General features: G+C 42.9%; 1 protein-coding gene across 2 annotated transcripts in view; it reads right to left on the reverse strand.

The window, feature by feature from the left end:
- Positions 1-328: 328 nt before the first annotated feature.
- Positions 329-20,844, reverse strand: part of LOC140456524 (zinc transporter ZIP9-like) — a 91,520-nt gene continuing 71,004 nt past the window's right edge. The window contains exons 4-8 of one of the 2 annotated variants that reach the window (XM_072550743.1): positions 18,113-18,214; positions 12,709-12,777; positions 10,464-10,549; positions 5,858-5,992; positions 329-5,250 (exon numbers count right to left, since the gene is read on the reverse strand). In XM_072550743.1, coding sequence (XP_072406844.1) covers positions 5,017-5,250; positions 5,858-5,992; positions 10,464-10,549; positions 12,709-12,777; positions 18,113-18,214 — 626 coding nt within the window. In that variant the 3' untranslated portion in view covers positions 329-5,016. The remainder of the gene's footprint in view (positions 5,251-5,857; positions 5,993-10,463; positions 10,550-12,708; positions 12,778-18,112; positions 18,215-20,844) is intronic. The other variant, XM_072550744.1, reaches the window with a different exon arrangement.

Consider the following 20,844-nt stretch of genomic DNA (forward strand, 5'->3'; position numbering starts at 1 on the left):
TATTTAATCTCTGAGGGGAATAAGTTACACTTAAGCCAATGCACTTCAAAATTGAGATTTGTTTCAATTGTTCTTCGTGTTCTATCACTTCTAAATATAATGACTGGTATACTTCCACCAGTAGTTAATGTTAGACAGCTCACATATCTGAATCATTAGTTGTACTGGATTATAATAATACAGAGCTTTTCACAGTTTGAATCGAATAGAAATTCCACACAACCATGATTACACCTCAAATAGAATTGTAAAGATAGTACTGGGCTTGAATTTCCCAATCTACTGTGATTGTTTATCGCAGACATACTAATTATCCAACATGGATTGCTAAAGCAATAATATGGGTTCTTTATTTGAAGATAAGACCATACAGAGATCATGTTCACTTGGAGTCTATGTGGACATACCTGATCTGTTATTGCTGCTGTGTTCTGCCTGAAGAGTCAAAAGATTATATCATATTCAGTATAATGGCAGGGAAGGATGGACAGAGGTTAGGTTCCCTTAAACGTACACATACATTACCTCACAACAGTGTAAGTAGAATGTGAAATGTTGGGTGGTATAAACGGTGGATGCTCAGCATCTTTGCAAGTAGATAAAGCAGTAGGTCTGGATGAAGTGTATCCCCAGCTGTTAAGAAGCAGAAGACATGAAATACGGCTCTGACTAACATTTTGCAATCTTCTCTGACTACAGGATGCTAAAATGGGGTTGCGAATATCGTAGTATTTTCTCAAAGTGAAAAAAGCAGAGATTGACATTAAGCTGAAACTCAAGAATTGGTCACATTTTGGAAAAGCTTTGAAGTACAGCAAATGAGGTTAATGCAGAGAGGATGTTTCCCCTCATGGAAGAATCTCGGAACAGAGGTCATAGTTTCAGCACCAATTTCAGACTGAAATGAAGAGGAATTTCTTCTCTAAGAGTTGAGAGTCTTTGGAACACCTTGCTGCAGAGAGTTGCGAGGATTGGTTCCTGGCACATAGTTAAGGCTGAAATAGATTATTGATCAGTAGGGTAATCAAGGGTTAGAGGGAAAGGGCAGGAAAGTGGAGGTGAGAAAGATTTAGAACTATAATTAAGAAAGGTTTAGAACTGTAATTGAGAAAGATTTAGAACTGTAATTGAGAAAGATTCAAACTGTATTGAGAACGATTCAGAACTGTAATTGAGAAAGATTTAGAACTGAAATTGAGAATGATTCAGAACTGTAATCGAGAAAGATTTAGAACTGTAATTGAGAAAGATTTAGAACTGTAATTAAGAAAGATTCAGAACTGTAATTGAGAAAGATTCAAACTGTAATTAAGAAAGATTCAGAACTGTAACTGAGAAAGATTCAAACTGTAATTGAGAACGATTCAGAACTGAAATTGAGAAAGACTTAGAACTGTAATTGAGAACGATTTAGAACTGTAATTGAGAAAGATTCAAACTGTAATTGAGAAAGATTTAGAACTGTAATTGAGGAAGATTCAGAACTGTAATTGAGGAAGATTCAGAACTGTAACTGAGAAAGATTCAGAACTGTAACTGAGAAAGATTCAAACTGTAACTGAGAAAGATTTAGTCAAAGACAGCAAAAGTCTGCAAGGGGAAGCTCATATCTGAATTCTTGAGGAGGGTCAATAAGATTGGCACGTTGACATAGATTATCTGGATTTTAACTAAGTTTTTTTCTCAAGGTCCCAAATGACAGACTGCCAGAAAAGTAAAACCCATTGACTGAAACAGTCCGAAATCAGTTCAGCCCCATGAAGCAGCTGGACAGGTGTTTGGTAACTGAAAGACTTCCAGTGAGAACAGACGGTTATTGATAAATCCCTGAGAATCACAGGGCCGGTAGATAAGATCGTCAACATTGTATAGAATTTATTAATGGAGGCATAGAGTATAAGAGAAGGGAAGTGATACTGGAACAATATAAAGCACCAGGTCAACTGCAGTTCAAGAATAGTGGACAGTTCTGTTCACTGCATGTGAAAGGATGAGTAAAGAGGGCACTGAAAAGACTTCTGAGAACTTTTGCAACACTGAGAAAGTTTAGCTATGAGGAATGATTAGTTAGGTTTACTTCTTTTGGAACAGAAGAGATTGAGTGGCAATTTGTTGAGGTGTATGAGGAGCCTGGATAGTGTGAATCAGGTGATCCTATTTCATGCATTACAGCGCATTGCTGCAGCAGAGATTTAAAATAACTTTCAAAGGGCCAGAGCAGAATCAAGGAGAAAACATTTTTTCCAGAAGGTGGACTAGATCGGAAACTGACTGCTTGGAAGAGTGTTGAAAGCAGAAACACTCAGAGCATGAAAGCACTTGGATATTTCTGTAAAGCTAGGGCACTTGGGAAACAAATTGTGATATCTTGAAAAATGTCCATATTACAGAAGTGGAGGTGCTGGATGTCTTAAAACATGTAAAAGTAGATAAATCCACAGGAGCTGATCAGATGTACCCTGGAACTCTGTGTGAAGCTAGGGAAGTGATTGCTGAACCTCTTGCTGAAATATGTGTGCCATCTGTAGCCACAGGTGAGGTGCTGGAAGGCTGGAGGTTGGCTAATATGGTGCCATTATTTAGAAAAGTGTTAAGGAAAAACCAGGGATATATAGACTAGTGAGCCTGACATCAGCAGTGGGTAAGTTGATGCAGGGGACTCTGAGGGACAGGACTTACATGTATTTGGGAAGGCAAGGACTAATTAGGGATAGTCAACATAGTTTTATGCATGGGGAATGTCTCACTAACTCGATTGAGTTTTAAGAAAAAAGTGACAAAGAAGATTGATGCAGGCAGATCGGCGAAGGTTGTCTTTATGGATCTCAGTAGGGCTTTCAACAAGGTTCTACATGTTCGACTGGGTGGCAGGTTAGAGCACATGGAATACAGGGAGAGCTATCTATTTAAATACAAAATTGGCTCAAAGGTAGGAGACAGAGGGTGGTGGTGGAGGGTTGCTTTTTCAGACGAGAGACCTGTGACCTGCGGTATGCCACAAGGATCAGTGCTGCGCCCACTGCTTTTTCACATTTATTTAGTTGATTTGCATGTGAGTATGGTTCAGCTACGTTTGGAGTACTGTGATCAATTCTAGTCTCCCTGCTACAGGAAAGATGTAGTGAAACTTGAAAGAGTTCAGAAAAGATTTCCAAGGATGTTGCTGGCGTTGGAGGATCTGAGATATAGGGAGAGGCTGAATAGACTGGGGCTGTTTTCGGAGTGTCGGAGGCTAAGGTTTATAAAATCATGAGGGGCATGGATAGAATAAATAGATAAGGTCTTTTTCCCAGGGTATGGGAATCCAAAACCTAGAGGGCATAAGTTTAAGGTGAGAGGGGAAAGATTTAAAAGGGATCTAAGGGGAAACTTTTCACACACAGGGTGGTATGTGTATGGAAAGAGCTGCCAGAGGAAGTGATGGAGGCTGGTACAATTACAGCATTTAAAAAGCATCTGGGTGGGTATATGAATAGGAAGGATTTAAAGGGATATGGTCAAATGCTGGCAAATGTGACTACATTAACTTAGGATATCTGGTTGGCATGGACAAGTTGGACTGAAGGGTTTGTTTCCATGCTGTACATCTCTATGACTCTAAAGTGTTGTAGACAACAAAGCACATGGACAAAGAGCTTGAAAATGGCATTAAGCTAGTTAGCTCATTCTTGCCTGTTACTGGCAAGATGGGCAGAATGGCCATCTCCTATATCCTAACTTTCAAAAATTCTATAATTATTGAGCAAGTTCAGGGGAAATCCTTACATCTGTTTTTACAGCAGTCGAGTGGAAACAGCCATGAGGGAACTCAAACAGTAGGAAGCCTTTATACAAGTATTTGAATGCTTTTCATTAATAATTCAGTCCTTGGACATTTTACACCAGTAATTCAGTCCTATGTAATTATTAACACTCACAATTCATTCCCTTTCCATAGTTTATATGAGTAAATCCCTTAGTTTGCTTCACATTTGTAATTTAAACCCTAAGCAAGTTTTAAACCAGTAATTCACCCAATTAGTCGACTTCACAATAATAAAAGTAGTCTGTGTTCACTCTGGCTTTCTGTACATTTCTCATCCATGTTTCAGCAGCTACTTACTCCAGCTGATTTCTCACCTTTGTCAGTGAAGTCACCAGTATTTCACTCAGACGTTCCTGACTCTTGGAATGAATCTCTTCCTGGACAGTGGTGGTTGGAGCTGTGAATCTACTCAGGAGGGGGGTGTACGAGGGTTAATACTGGGTTGATGTCCAATGAACATTAGCTAGCCTCCCTCCACTTAGGACAGACCCAAATGGTAATTGCCTCTTCCTCTTCAGCCCAGAGTAAGTATTTTAATTTTGCAGAGAGAATAGAAATATAAAATGACAAAGACTGAGTATATGAAATAGGAACACAGAAAATTCCAGACATTCACAGCAGGGCATTCAATACCTTAATAAAGAGAGTGAAACTCATTATCAAAGCTGGGACAAAAGATTTTGCCTGAAACATTAATTTGTGTTCTTCCCTTTCACAATTCTTTACTCATTAAGGATGCATTAAATGGCCCAGTGACATCAAACTAAACACCAAATAAAGGAGCTGCCCTTTTTATATCTAGGCAGAACTAGTAAGCATGTAACAAATGTAAGTAAAAGGAAACTTTAAAAACTAAATATTATCTAACAATATATACAGTAAGCCTCATGTACAGTGTGTGTCTGTCTGTGATAGTGATAGTAATACTAATGGATTAAATATAATCAAAGGACATTGACTGTTTGACTTGTCCTAATGTTGCCCCCCGATCCTCCCCAACCCTCCTGTCATTTCAGTTCATACATCACCTCACTATAAATGCTCCTTGGCCTCAGTAATTTTTCTAGGTATGAATTAGACATTGTGCCCACCCTTATATGATGTTCACATGTATCACTGTCACAAGGGAACAAGTGCCCCTCCTATTTGAGGTACACATCCTGCAGCCAGAATACAGGGCTGGCAATGGAGGGCTAGTTTCCAATTCCCAGTTAGGCATCATGGAGTCCCAGTGACAGGAGAACAGGAATAGTGCAGCCTACAATCAGCGTCAGGCTCTCCAGAATGCCCAGGCCTTTCCTGCCACTGTTGCTGGCGACTCTGTGCTGAGTTTGACTGCTGACTTCAGGCAATACGTGTACAGACGCCACATACAGGAAGGTCCCAGCAGAGAACAGCAGCCCGATGCCAGTGGCCTTGGTTTGGTGCAGTGAGCCCACGCTGCTCTGTGGAGGAGGTGGGTGAAAAAGAATGGTCAGACTCAAAGAACAGGCAAAGATCAGTCAACATGTACTGGCTGGTCAACTGCACAGTGCATTATACATCAATAAACCAACCCAGCTCCCGCATTTGCTCTGGAATCCAACTGGCTAATAGATTGCATGACAGCATGGATTTAAAACAAAGGAAAGCAAGAAGGGAAGGAGGAAGCAACATAGTGAAGAAGAACTGAAGGGATAGAGGGCAGAGAGGAAGACAAAAGATAAGTGAAAAGGGCCAAGAAGAGAGGGATCGAGAAGCACAGAAAGAAAGGCAAAGAGTAAGAGAGGAGGTGAAAGACCAGGAAGAAGGAAAAAGAAGGGAGAAATGGAAGAAGAAGAGGAAAATAAAAATACAAGAAAAGAAACTGATCTCAGTCCAGATGATGACATCACCATTGTGAACATGAATTCCACTGAAAGATTGAGAGACAGAGCGGAGGAGGAGGAGGATGGGGACGAGAGGAGGCAGAAGGTTAGAAGAAGCGGATGAGGATTTGAGGAGGCTGAGGATATAGAAGGAGGTAGTGGTGGGAGTAGAGGTACAGACTGGAGGAGGGTCTGCAGGCCTTACCTTGCTGACTATAAAGTAGGTTGTGATGGCGAGGAGTGGTGCTGCTAGGGAGAAGATGAAGAGGTGTTTCTGAATCTGCTTCTTCTCTAAACCAGCATACATCAGATACGAGACCAAACCAAATGATGCAGGAGCCTGAAAATATCCAGCAATCAGTACAGAGTGAAGGAAAAACCTGGCAACCAATCTCTTTGTTGTTCAATAAGAGCTTTCATTCAAACATTCTGCATACCCTCCTTCAATATTTAACACAATAACCTAGATGAACTTTGGGATTGGAGTTTAAAAGGAGGGAAATCTTTTTGCAACTGTGAGGGTGGTGATGCCACATCTGTCATTTTATTCCCCACATTTAAGAAAGGTTGCCCTGGCATTAGAACATAGAACATTACAGCGCAATACAGGCCCTTCGGCCCTCGAAGTTGTGCTGACCTTTGAAATCAATCTGAAGCCCATCTAATCTACACCATTCCATTTTCATTTATATGCCTATCCAATGACCATTTCAATGCTCTTAAAGTTGGCGAATCTACTACTGTTGCAGGCAGTGCATTCCATACCCTTACTACCCTCTGAGTAAAGAAACTACCTCTGACATCTGTCTTATATCTATCATCCCTCAATTTAAAGCTATGTCCTCTCGTGTTAGCCTTCACCATCTGAGGAAAAAGGCTCTCCCTGTCCACCCTATCTAACCCTCTGATTATCTTATATGTCTCAATTAAGTCACCTCTCAACCTTCCTCTCTCCAACGAAAACAGCCTCAAGTCCCTCAGCCTTTCCTCGTAAGATCTTCCCTCCATACCAGGCAACATCCTAGTAAATCTCTGAACCCTTTCCAAAGCTTCCAAATCCTTCCTATAATGCGGTGACCAGAACTGTATACAATACACCAAATGCGGCTGCACCAGAGTTTTGTACAGCTGTAGCATAACCTCATGGTTCCGGAACTCAATCTCTCTACCAATAAAAGCTAACACACTGTATGCCTTCTTAACAACCCTATCAACCTGGGTGGCAACTTTCAGGGATCTTTGTACATGGACACCGAGATCTCTCTGCTCATCTACACTACCAAGAATCATACCATTAACCCATTTCTCTGTATTCCTGTTGCCCTTTCCAAAATGAATCACCTCACACTTTTCTGCATAAAACTCCATTTGCCACCTCTCAGCCCAGCTCTGCAGCTTATCTATGTCCCTCTGTAACTTGTAATATCTTTCAGCACTATCCACAACTCGACCAACCTTAGTGTCATCCACAAATTTACTAATTCATCCTTCTATGCCCTCATCCAGGTCATTTATAAAAATGATGAACAGCAGTGGCCCCCAAACAGATCCTTGTGGTACACCACCAGTAACTGAATTCCAGGATGAACATTTCCCATCAACCATCACCCTATGTCTTCTTTCAGTTAGCTAATTTCTTATCCAAATCACTAATTCTCCCTCAATCCCATGCCTCTGTATTTTGTAAAATAGCCTACTGTGGGGAACCTTATCAAACACTTTACTGAAATCCATATACACCACATCAACAACTTTATCCTCATCCACCTGTCTGATCACATTCTCAAAAGAATTCAATAAGGTTTGTGAGGCACGACCTACCCTTCACAAAACCATGCTGACTATCCCTAATCAAATTATTCTTTTCTAGATGATTATAAATCCTATCTCTTATAACCTTTTCCAACACTTCACCCATAACTGAAGTTAGGCTCACTGGTCTATAATTACCAGGGTTGTGTCTACTCCCCTTCTTGAACAAGGAGACAACATTTGCTATCCTCCAGTCTTCTGGCACTATTCCTGTAGACAATGATGACATAAAGATCAAAGCCAGAGGCTCTGCAATCTCTTCCCTGGCTTCCTAGAGAATCCGAGGATAAATCTCATTCGACCAAGAGGATTTATCTATTTTCACACTTTCCAGAATTGCTAACACCTCCTCCTTGTGAACATTAATCCTGTCTAGTGTAGTAGCCTGTATCTCAGTATTCTCCTTGACAACATTGTCTTTTTCCAGTGTGAATACTGACAAAAAATATTCATTTAGCACTTCCCCTATCTCCTCGGACTCCACACACAACTTCCCACTACTATCCTTGATTGTCCCTAATCTTCCTCTAGTCATTCTTTTGTTCCTGATATACCCATAGAAAACCTTAACATTTTCCTTGATCCTACCTGCCAACGACTTCTCATGTCCCCTCCTGGCTCTTCTTAGCTCTCTCTTTAGGTCTGTCCTAACTTATAACTCTCAGGCATCCTGACTGAGCCTTCATGTCTCACCCTAACATAAGCCGTTTTCTTCCTCTTGACAAGAGATTCAACTTCATTAGTAAACCATGGTTCCCTCGCTGGACCACTTCCTCCCTGCCTGACAGGTATATACATATCAAATACACGCAGTAGCTGTTCCGTGAATAAGCTCCACATTTCAATTGTGTCCATTCCCTGCAGTTTCCTTCCCCATCCTATGCATCCTAAATCTTACCTAATTACATGATAATTGCCTTTCCCCAGCTATAACTCTTGCCCTGCGGTATACATCTAAACCCTTTCCATCGCTAAAGTAAACATAACCAAATTGTGGTCGCTATCACCAAAGTGCCCACCTACCTCCAAATCTAACACCTGGCTGGGTTCATTAGCCAGTACCAAATCCAATGTGGCCCCACCCCTTGTTGGCCTGTCTCCATACTGTGTCAGGAAACCCTCCTGCACACACTGGACAAAAATGGACCCATCTAAAGTACTTGAACAATATTAGAGGCAGTTCAAAAGAGATTCCCTCGGCTCAGTCCTGCAATGAAGGGGATTACTTGTCACAAACATCTAAAAAGATGAGGCCTTTATTTGTTTGAGTTTATAAAAATGAGGGATGATCTTATTGAAACATGCAAGTTTCTGAGGGGGCTTGACAGAGTAGATATTGAGAAGATGTTTCCACTAGTGGTGAATCTCAAACTCTGGGATATAGTTACAGAATAAGGGGACATTCACTTAAAACTAATATGCAAAGAAATGTCTTCTCTCTGGGCTTAATGAATATCTATAATTCTATATCCCAGAGAGTTGTGGAGGCTCACTAAAAGTCTTCAAAGAGGGGGTGGACAGATTTTTGAGATACCAGGGGGACTATGAGGGACTGGCACCAAAGAAGAGTTGAGGTCTATGGCAAGTCAGCTATGAGCTTATAGAGTAGTGGGCTGGTTCGAGGGGCTGAATGGCCCACTCCTGCTCCTATCTCTTATAGTCTTATGAAGTCCCAGAAAACTGGGGGGGGCCCCTTTAAGCAGTCCATCTCGATCCTTTATTCCTGATGAAGGGCTTTTGCCTGAAATGTCGATTTTACTGCTCCTTGGATGCTGCCTGAACTGCTGTGCTCTTCCAGCACCACTAATCCAGAATATGGTTTCCAGCATCTGCCGTCATTGTTTTTACCATCTCGCTACACGGCAGCCCCAATGCCATCTCTGATCTTCGCCTGGCGGTGGTGAGTCTAACTCCAACATGTCCTCACTCTGCCCTGCCTCCCCCACAAACCCCCAAACAAAAAACCCAATATTCGAGCCACCTTTTCTCAAAGTGGATGTGCTGAGCTGAAAGATTGCCTGACATTGCCCTGGGATTGATGTGTGACAGTGTTTCCCACTGACTGTCGAGATTAATTCTGTGGTCTTAGCCGATCATCACAGATTCCACCACAGCTAGTACAAAGCCAGGCGTTTATTCCCAGACCAGTTTATTTATCTTCTTTCAATTTCTCATTGCTAGGTTCCCATTATCTAATCCTCACCATAAATAATTGAGCCTGTTTTCATGATGTACTCCTTATATTTTGAAAAGCACTTTCCCCATCATTCCCTTTGTATCCTTGAATTCCCTGTAGTTATTCCTGAACCCCAATGGGTGCAGCAGATGATGAAAGTCACTCACCAACAACATCTCCTCATGGGCTTTTAGGGATGCTTCATAAATGAAGCCAACAACCCCACATCCCATAAATGAATATTTTTAAAAGATTAAAAAAACTCAAGGTGCTTTAATTCCTAAAGGCTGCATCCAACGGAGGGCAGTTTACAACTGGAGCTGAAAATGCAAGGGGAGGTTTACTTGGCTGAACTGAACTAGCCCCATTAACATTGGGTGGTTTCCAGAAGAACAGATAGCTCACCTCCTGAGACGTCCTATCTATCAGGCATTCCACCTGATTGGTGCCCCAACAACATCCAAAAGACTCAGCGTCTTTGACCCTGTCCCTGCTACTGAGCGTAGTCTCTGTCACTGTACCATACCATGCTTGGAGCGAGAAATAACTTGTAGCATCTGCAACAATCTCAAGATATCACAACATGACCATCATCGGAATATTTCCCAAAGTGTTTCACTACATTGGCTACAGCAAGCTGCTAAAGACAGCAGTGAGAAATGACAAGGTTCTCTGATGTTTGTCAAGCTGGCTGTGTGATAAACCAGTTCTGGAGTCATACATGGGGAGAGTCTCAGAGCCTCTCCCCATGGACAGATGATCTAAGCTAGCACTGTCTGAGCTGCAGCAACACCAGATGTCAAAGTTAATTTGGTCTGCTCACCTTATGAAGGATGACAGCAAAGAACACAATGACTTGGAGAGAGACCTGCGACGATCCTGCTGCAGTCCCAAGTGCCACACCATCAGCTATGAGAGGGAAAATCACCAGTTAGTCAAGAGGCATTTAGCTCCAAGGAGAGTGACGTTCCTAATGTGGAGGTTATTGTACAATTGTGTGGAGGTTTGCCTAGACTGTCATCTGTAACACCACATTCAGCCTGAGCAGTGTTACTCAGGAAGGATAGATTGGTTTTGGAAGGAGCTGGAGGGCAGGTTCACCAGAATGTTACTGGAGACTAAGGGAAGATTCTGAGGGCAATCTGGACAAAATTAGCTTCTGTTTCCTTTGGTGTAGGAAGTTGAAGAATTGAAGTGTTTAAGGTGATGAGAGGATCTCACAAGATGAAACAATTTCCCGAGTTAGGAGAGTGCAGATCTAGGCACAAACCTTAATGCGAGAGCTGCACCTGACAGGGTGAGGTCAGGAGATGCTATCTCACACAGAGTTGTGGGAATCTGGAACACTTCCACAAAAATATAGAAACATAAGAGCAGCAGCACGCTGTTCAACTGCTGTGCTCTTCCAGCACCACTAATCCAGAATCTGGTTTCCAGCATCTGCAATCATTGTTTTTACCTAGTGACTGTAACAAGGTCAGCCCAGGGAACCTCACAGAATTGGCGCTTCCCTGAGTGGGGCTGTTAACCCAGGTCCAATCAGGGAGCCCTGGCTGACAGGTATAAACAGAAGTTTCAGAGGTTCTGTTCACTCTGAGAGCGGGTTCTGAGGAAGCTGGATCAGTGTCAGGGACTGTCCATGTGCAAATAAAGGTTGGGATATCAGTTCCTGTGGAGTTTTTTTCAGGATGGAAACTGGTTGGAAATACAAGATAAACATGGTTTCCAGACAGCAGACAGACAGACTCACTGGGAAATGATGCTTCCTCCATTTGTGTGGATTTGTTGCGAGAACTGGGAGCACTGGATTGTACACACGACCTTACTTCTTCATGTAATACTCTGCCAGAGAATCAAAAGCTCTACCTTCTGTCCGAGAGAGGGGACAGTGCAAAAGGAGAGCTAGTGAGAGTGGGAAAGGGTGGGGGGGGGGGGGGGGAGAGAGAGAGAGAGAGAGAGAGAGAGAGAGAGAGAGAGAGGGAAAGGGCAGAGATCAAGCAGGAAATTGTGAATGTGAGAGTGGGCAAAGGGGAGAGACCGTGGGAAATAAATGGGCATAAATGCTGGCCAGTCAGTGACGCCCATATCCCAAAAATGAATAAAAATAACAAAAACCAGTAGCAGAGCAAAAGACACAGAGTAGGAAAGGGGAGAGAGTGACAGACAGGTGGGAATTTTTGGAATGAATTTGTAGGTTGAGGTTTATTTTCTGACAGTGTGGTTTTCAATTTCTGAGGGATTTAACAGGGAGGGCTGATGAGGGTAATGCTGTTGATGTGGTTTATGTGGACTTGCAAAAGGCACTTGAAATATTGTCAGACAAGACTTGTGAGCAAAGCTTATGGAGTTAATAAGGGCTACATGGATCTGGAACTGGCTAAGAGACAGGAAACAGAGAGGAGTACCGTCAGCAGACCTTAATTTATCTACTTTCCAGTTTGAACAGGTTTGAATTTGGAACAAATGTTGTGAATAACAACATCTTTGTTAGTGACAGCAGACAGAGGGAGGCTCACTGAGGCAAACTGACCACAGCCATTACATTAAAACAGCAGGTGAGCTGAATGCTTCAGTCTCCTTTTAAAAAAAAGCAAGATTAAGCTGCCTTTCTTTTGGTGTGAACTTGTCTGATTTTCTCCATGGAAACGACCAGTAGTTTAAACACAGCATCTGAACTCCACCAGGAACCAACAGCTTGTAGTGTGGGAGTATTAAAACCATAAAACATAGGAGCAGTATTAGGCCATTTGGCCCATCAATTCTGTTTCACCATTTGATCATGGCTGATAGGTGTCTCGACCCCATCTTCCTGCCCTCTCCCCATAACCCTTGGTCCCCTTACTAATCCAGAACCTCCTTATCTCTGTCTTAAATACGCTCAGTGACCTGGCTTCCACATCCTTGTGCGGCAATGAGTTCCCCAGATTCACCACCCTTTGGCTGAAGGGGGGAAGCAGGTATTGAGTTGATTGATCAGCCATGATCATTTTGAATGGTGGAGCAGGCTTGAAGGGGTTGAATGGCCTACTCCAGCTCCCATGTTTCTACGCGGAGATCGAGTTGGGTACCTGCAGCATGAATAACCAGGCCAAGTGTTGCTGTCAGGCTGGATCCAACAGCCGGGCCTGAGCTCGTTTCTGTGGTAAAAACATCAAATTCTATGTTAATGAAGCATAAGCAGAAGTCTTGCCACATAACAACCCACCATCTGAAGTACAGATAGGAATGTAATATTGAGTAAACAATCTGTGATTTTAGTAACCTGAAGGACCTACATTTAATGAGTCTGATCTCCAACATTCATAAGCTTCCCAATTTGGCAATCTGAGATGGTTTCCAGAGAAAAGATGTTTAAGTAAAAGGAGATTTAATTTAGGTGTTGTGGGGTAAGAGTGGGGAAGTGGGACTGGCTAAATTACTCTTGCAAGAACCACTAAGGATTGGAATGCACTGCTCTGTAAACATAAAGTGATTCTATGATAGCCATTTGCACGATCAAGCGTGGAAACAAAGAGCTGAAAAGTTATATGTGCCTTGATTCTATGCTGGGATAGCCATAATCATTCACTATATTGTCACACCAGAGAGAGAGAAAGAGGCAGCTCAGACATAATACCACAATAAACAGGAGCAGGAATACGTCATTCAGTCCCTCAAGCCTGCTTCACCATTTAATACTATCATGTCTGATCGCATCTCAATCATAGCTCCACTTTCCTGTTTTCTCTCTGACCCTTCAACCCATTGAGAGGACTACGTACCAAACAAGTTAATCTGAGTGAGTCCCAATCATTTACCTCTGTATATTCATAATAATAATACATCAAATCAAATCAGGCCATTACTAATGAAAAATCTATGGCCTCCTGAAATCCAATGTCCCAGCATCTGCCACACTCTGAGGTAATGAATTGCACAGAATTATGATCCTTTGAGAAAAGTAATTTCTCCTTACCTTTGTTTTAAGTCTGCTACTGCTTATCCTAAAACTGGGAATCATCCTTTCTCCATCTACTTTGTCAAACCCCTTTAGCATCTTATATCCCTCAATTACACACAATGTTATTAATTGCTGTAGTCATAACAACCTGCAGATAAGAATGATCCCATGGTTTGATATACAGGAAACATGGAGGAGTTTGTTTGGTGCTCCTTCATCTGCTGAATGATAGTGATGGTGTGGGGTGTGAGTCACTCAGCCCTTTATAAATGTAGGTTAATTCCACCCACTCCAATGTACAAACACAATAGTTTTGTGACAAATGCATTGTGAATGGTTCTGTGTTTGATTTTTGTGAGACTGCGATTCACTGAAGTTGATTGGTCAGACTCAGGGAAAAGGAAACTGGAGAAGTGGCTGGAAGCCTCTGTTTGAGTAAATCAAACCTGCTACAAAACTGGGATCAGTGCTATCTTTGTATGGTGCTGAGGTATCAAACATACAGCATGCTACTCACTGTGGGCTGAATGGCCTGTTCCTGTGCTGTACTGTTCTATTCACTGTGGGCCGAATGGCCTGTTCCTGTGCTGTAATGTTCCATTAACTGTGGCTCTTGAATCAAAACATGATTAAGAGGATCCCACAGCACACTTTGCCCTGGAAACCCAGAACTGCCATACTTCCTCATTACAAGAATCACCAAAGTCCATGTTGTTGCTCAGAGATTCCAACTGCTCAATGGACTGCTGTAGTTGTGCTTTAGAAGCTGTCTGATCACTGCTCAGTCAGTGTGCTGCTGCATAGGATCCTTATCCACTTCTCACACACCAAACAGGTCATCTTCCCTGTAAGGTGAGTGACCTGGGCTGATCCCTTCCTCATTGGAAACACAGAGAGGCCCAGAGAGACACCAGAATGAATGATACTGTTCATATCTTGAAGCAGTATTAGTTCCATGTTCTAAAACCTTCCAATGGAAGAAGCTGAGAAGGATGGGGAGATTGATGAAGGAAGTGGTGTGAACAGAGGATTTAGGCTCACGTTTCTGGGTTCTAGGGCTAAAGCAGAAACAAAGAAACGTAGAGGATAGGAGCAGGAATAGACCATTTGACCCCTTGAACCTACTCCACTATTCAATAAGATCATGACTGGGTGGGTTACTCTTCGGACAGTCAGTGTAGACTTATTGGGCCAAATGGCCTGTTTCTATAGTATAGGGATTCTATGACGATTCTATAATGGCTGAGGATTGAGCTCAATACCCTATGATAATGCTGTCAGTTTAAAAAGGTTCTTTTAACCTTGTTTTTTTGAAGAGAAGTCATGCAGGCAGAGATGCCAAAGTTTAACAATGATGTGGAGGTGTCAGTGTTGGACTGAGGTTGATAAAACTGCAAATCACATCACACCAGCTTATAGTCCAACAGGTTTATTTTGAAAATACAAGCTTTCGGAGCACTGCTCCTTGGTCAGGTAGCTCCTTGGTGAAGGAACAGTGCTCCAAAAATTTCGAAATAAACCTGTTGGACTATAATCTGGTGTTGTGTGATTTTCAACTTAGTTTAACAATGTCAGAAGAGTTGCCAGTTCTCTCAGTTCAGGTTTTTTCCTGTTTGTTTTTAGCTGTAGCAGTCACAAGATATGTGATCCCAGAAGAATTGCAAGCTTCAGTAAAGAATTCCCCTGACTTTCTTCTGAAATCTCTCTCTGGAAGTTGTTCCCTCCTACCTGTAAGAATCTGTGTTTGAATTTACCTTTATGCCAAGGGGGGGGGGGGTTGTTTATGGGATGTTACTGTGTTGGAATGGTTAATTAGTAATAGTTACTAGAGCAGGTCGGTTAAGTCTTCCAATAGTTATTCTAAATTCTATTTTCTTTTCTTTGTGTTTCAACTGTGGTGTTCAAATAAATTCCAAGTGGTTTGACCAGCTGCATCACACCTGGACTACCCACATCGCACCTGGACTACCCACATCACACCTGGACTACCCACATCGCACCTGGACTACCCACATCGCACCTGGACTACCCACATCGCACCTGCCTTTAAAATAAGAAAAAGTTAGGGTCTGGGCTACCTTCTTAAAATATTTTGAGGGGGTCAGACCTGGTCCATAATAACACTAATCCCACCCTCCCAAACCTTTTCCCTGATTTCTTTAGTCACAAGATCTATATCCACCTCCTTCTTGAAACCACAATGTTTTGGCCTGAACCACTTCCTTTGATAGTGAATTCCACAGGCTCACTATCTCTGGGTGAAGGAATGTTTCCTTAACTCAGATCCATATTGCTTTTCCCCTTATCCGTAAACTATGACCCCTGGTTCTGCACTCCCTTGTCATCAGGAACATCCTTCCTGTCTAGTCCTGTTAGAATTTTATAGGTTTCTGTCAAAGTCCCCCCTTGTTCTTCCAAACTCCAGTGAATACAAGCCGAACCGACTCGATCTCTTCTCATTGCTGCCATCTCAAGAATCAATGTGATAAACCTTTGCTGAATTCCCTCTATAGGGTGTGTCAAGGCCACTCCCTCCTACAGTTCCCAAATGCCATCAGTACCAACCCTGGCTATGTGAGTCACACTCACATCCACTCTAGATATTTGAGCCCAAACTCGCAATAAGTTAACACCCATCTGTCCTTTCAGTGTTAATAATCTCAAGGCATGAGACAAGAACAGGAGAGAGGTTGGCGGTGATTTCCCTGATGTCCAGGTCAACATTGAGCTCTGCAGTTTCTGTACAGACGGTGAACAGTTTTATCATTAGGACATGAGAGAGATTTGGGGCGATGATGGTGCTGTGGTATTGTCACTGAATCAGTCAACCAGAAGTCCAGGAGAACTGGGTTCAAACAGCCAGCTGGAGGATTTGTTCCATTCAATTCATTAATAAACCTGTGACATTAAAAGCTAGTCTCAGTGACCACGAAACCACTGTCAATGAGTGTAAAAAATCCCCACTAGTTCACTAATGTCCTGTAGGGAAGGAAATCTGCCATCCTCACCTGGTCTGACCTACAGTGAAACCAGACCAAATCATCCAATCAAAACTGGCCTTTCAAATGGCCAGGCAAAACACTCAGTTTGTGGCCATTTAAGGATGGACAGTAAATGCTGGCCTATCTGAGGCTGCCCATATTCCATGAAATAATTTAAAAAAACACAACAAATATGATAGTTTCTAAGGTTACCCTGGTTGTGATACTGAAAAACTGTGGGAGCACAACTGTCCACTCTCCCTACTCAAACTGTTCTATACCACGGCAACACTGGCATCGATCTGAAAATTACTCGTAAAAAGAAACCAACTTGGCAAATTATCGGCCCACTGGTTTACTCTCAATCATTAGGAAAGTGATGGAAGAGGTTCTGGACAGTGCCGTCAAGCTGCACCGGCTCACAGTTTGGTTTACCAGTACCACCTGGCTCTCCAACCAATTACAACAAGGATTGACAGAGAGCTGAATTCCAGAGGTGAGCTGACAGTGACTGCCTTTGATGTCAAGGCTGCAGTCAACTGAGTTTGGAGAAGACAATAGACAATAGACAATAGATGCAGGAGTAGGCCATTCAGCCCTTCGAGCCTGCACCGCCATTCAATATGATCATGGCTGATCATTCCCAATCAGTATCCTGTTCCTGCCTTATCTCCATAAGCCTTGATTCCACTATCCTTGAGAGCTCTGTCCAACTCTTTCTTAAATGAATCCAGAGACTGGGCCTCCACTGCCCTCTGTGGCAGAGCATTCCACACAGCCACCACTCTCTGGGTGAAGTAGTTTCTCCTCATCTCTGTCCTAAATGGTCTACCCCGTATTTTTAAGTTGTGTCCTCTGGTTCGGCACTCCCCCATCAGCGGAAATATGTTTCCTCCTGCCAGAGTGTCCAATCCTTTCATAATCCTATACGTTTCAATCAGATCCCCTCTCAGTCTTCTAAACTCAGAAACTAAGAAGCCCCAACCAAACTGGGGTTAATGGGTGTCAGGGCAAAATGTTTGCTGGTTGAAGTCGTACCTGGCATATCTCAATTTCTGGGCATCTCTGCAGGAATTCCTCAGGGTAGTGCCCTAGACCCAAGCATCTTTAGCTGTTTCACCAATGACCTTCCCTGCACTTTAAGGGTAGAAGTGGTAATGTATCATTGATGGTTCCACAATGTTCATCACCATCTGTCACTCCTTACCATCAACAGCCTCCTTTCTTTGACCTGTTATTACAGTCCATTTCCTCATGTTTATGAACACTTTCTACCAAATCTCCTCTCAACAGTCTCTCTCCCAAGGAGCACTACAGCAATATAAGAAAGCAGTATTGCATCATCTTTCAAGGGCATTTCAGGATAGGAATAAATGCTGACCCGTACAGACAATGCACATGTCCCATTGGCAAATACAAACCAGTGGGTGTAAATGGGCAGCGATGTTTCTTACATTACAAGAATAACTCCAAACATGAGATGGTTTGGGATCTCCTGAGACCATGAAATAAAAATACTTTTTAAAAATCTAAATGCCTGGGTAGATGTACCTGTGATGGTACTTGCTACAGGTTGAGTGTTTGATGCAGGGTGCTGTGAGGGGCTGGACTGTTGACCATCTGAGACTGGTTGGCATGCATTTGGGGGCTCCCCTACAGAAACAGAAGAGGAACAAAGATTAGAATGCTCGCTGCAGAATGGACTGACATACAGCACATTAATGGCCACAGCAGGTATTATACAGGTGTACCGAAGTACAGGCAAGGAAGTTACATTGTATACATAGCTGTACTGTAATACAGGCAAGGAAGTTACAATGTATTATACAGGTGTACTGAAGTACAGGCAAGGAAGTTACATTGTATTACTGTATATAGCTGTTCTGAGGTACAGGCAAGGAAGTTAGAATGTATTATACAGGTGTGCTGGAGTACAGGGGTGCATGTTACAATGTATTGTGTAGGTATACTTAGCACAAGGAAGGAAGTTGCAATGAATTATACATATGTACTGGAGTACAGGTGAGGATGTTACTATGTGTTATACAGGTGTACTGGAGTACAGGTGAGTATGTTACACTGTATTTTACAGGTGTACTGAAATACAGGTGAGGATGTTACACTATTATATAGGTGTAATGGAGTACAGGTGAGGATGTTACTATGTGTTATACAGGTGTACTGGGACACAGGTGAGAATGTTACTATGTATTACATTGGTGTGTATTACATTGAAGGCAAGGGTATGATTTAGACATGTTACTGTACCAGGTACCATGTTCTATATGCCCTGCCTCTCAGACACTCAGAAATCCCTGGTCACTTTGAACAAGCCTATCCAATCTGCTCTAACCAGGCTGGGAACATGGAGGCAGTGCCACGTCTTGCAGAGTTGTCAAAGCTACAGTTTTTAGGACAAGGTCATGAACTCCTTTCAGAATGGGAAGGATTGTAACTGATGCTCACTGACAGAACAAAGAAGTTTCTGTTGACGGGCGGGAGCATGTTTGTCTCACATTTCCTGGGCCAAGCTCCAGGAAGCAGTCAAGCACAAACATTGCACTGTAAACCCAGTGTGAGCTAACTCACAATGATCTGGCTTCAATAAGCAGCTTGTTAGACAAGAAGGAGCAAGGAACACAAAAGCTCAGGACTTATCCAGTGCAGGAACAAACGTCATGGCAAGGCACCTGTGAGATTTCAGTTCTTCACCCGTGGATCTGTACATTGTCAAAGCCTGCCAATTACAGCATTGGAACAGGCCATTCAGTCCCACCAATTCATGCTGGTATCCAGCCTCCAATCTAATCCAGGATAGTTGCTCAGCTCGAAATTCCTAGTTACCTTTCATTTCTTCTTTGAGGTGGAGTGCACTGCTTGGCTCCCACCTCATGTTTGAGGCTGACATTCTGCAGTCTCCAGCAGAGTATCAAACTGGTTCAAGAACTCAACATTCAAACTATGCCAAAGATCTCTGCTCCCATACCCATTGAAAGGGAGAGGATGTAGTATCAATACAGAACTGCTCCAGTTGAACCAACTGAATCTATCAAACAGTGTGACTTTTGCCAAGGAAAGAAACAGCGATGACCACCACTGGTGCAGGCACAATGGGGTGAATGGCCTCCTCTGCACTAGGAGCAATTTGTTTTTGTATTCAGTCATGGGATGTGGGTGTGACTGACCACACTAGCATTTACTGCCTGCCTCTAATTGTCACATTGCTTTGGGTCTGGAGTCACAGGTAGGCCAAACCAATGAGATTGGTGAACATCAAATGGCTTTTTTCCTGACAATTAATTAGTCATACATTCATGGTCATCAAAGACTATTGATTCCAGATTCATATTGTCATCTGCCATGGTGGGATTCAAACCGGGTCCCCAGAACATTACCTGAATAATATCACTGGACCGTCACCTCTCCTGAATTCTGATGGCCCAACACCTCATCTTCACCTGAGATACTGGCAGTCCTCAAGGGTCAACGTTGAGGTTAACACTTTCAGAGTGTTGGGAGCTCCTCCCTTTGTGTTCGGTACCCAACCCCACATACCCAGATCCTGTTCTACATCAGCTGTACCAACACAGCCAACCCATTTTCAATTACTCAGTTTCTATTATCACCTATTCAGCATTCCCTTTTTATGTATTCACTCGCGAGACATGGAGTGTCGCTGGCTGGGCCAGCATTTACTACCCGTTCCCACCTGCCCCCTTGAGAAGGTGGGGGTGAGCTGCCTTCTTGAACCACTGCAGTCCATGTGCTGTAGGTTGACCCACAATGTCACTAGGGAGGGAATTTCAGGACTTTGACCCAGCGAGAGTGAAGGAGCGACGATATATTTCTAAGTCAAGATGGTGAACAGATTGGAGGGGAACTTGCAGTGGCGTTCCCATATTTCTGCAGCTCTAGTCCTTCTAGATGGAAATAGTCATGGATTTGGAAGGTGTTATCTGAGGATCTTTGGTGAGTTTCTGGAATGTATCTTGTAGATAGTACACACTGCTGGTACTGAGTGTTGGTGGTGGAGGGAGCGGATGTTTATGGATGTGGTGCCAATCAAGTGGGCTGCTTTGTCCCGAATGGTGTCAAGTTTCTTGAGTGTTGTTGGAGCTGCACACATCCAGGCAAGTGGGGAGCGTTCCATCCTGACTTGTGCCTTGTAGGTTGTGGACAGACTTTGGGAGACAGGAAGTGAGTTACTCGCTGTAGCATTCCTAGCCTCTGACCCACACTTGTAACCACTGTGTGTATGTGTTGAAAGTTAGGACTGCAGATGC

This window comes from Chiloscyllium punctatum, chromosome 3 (genome assembly GCF_047496795.1).
Source record: "Chiloscyllium punctatum isolate Juve2018m chromosome 3, sChiPun1.3, whole genome shotgun sequence".
Lineage (NCBI taxonomy): Eukaryota > Metazoa > Chordata > Chondrichthyes > Orectolobiformes > Hemiscylliidae > Chiloscyllium > Chiloscyllium punctatum.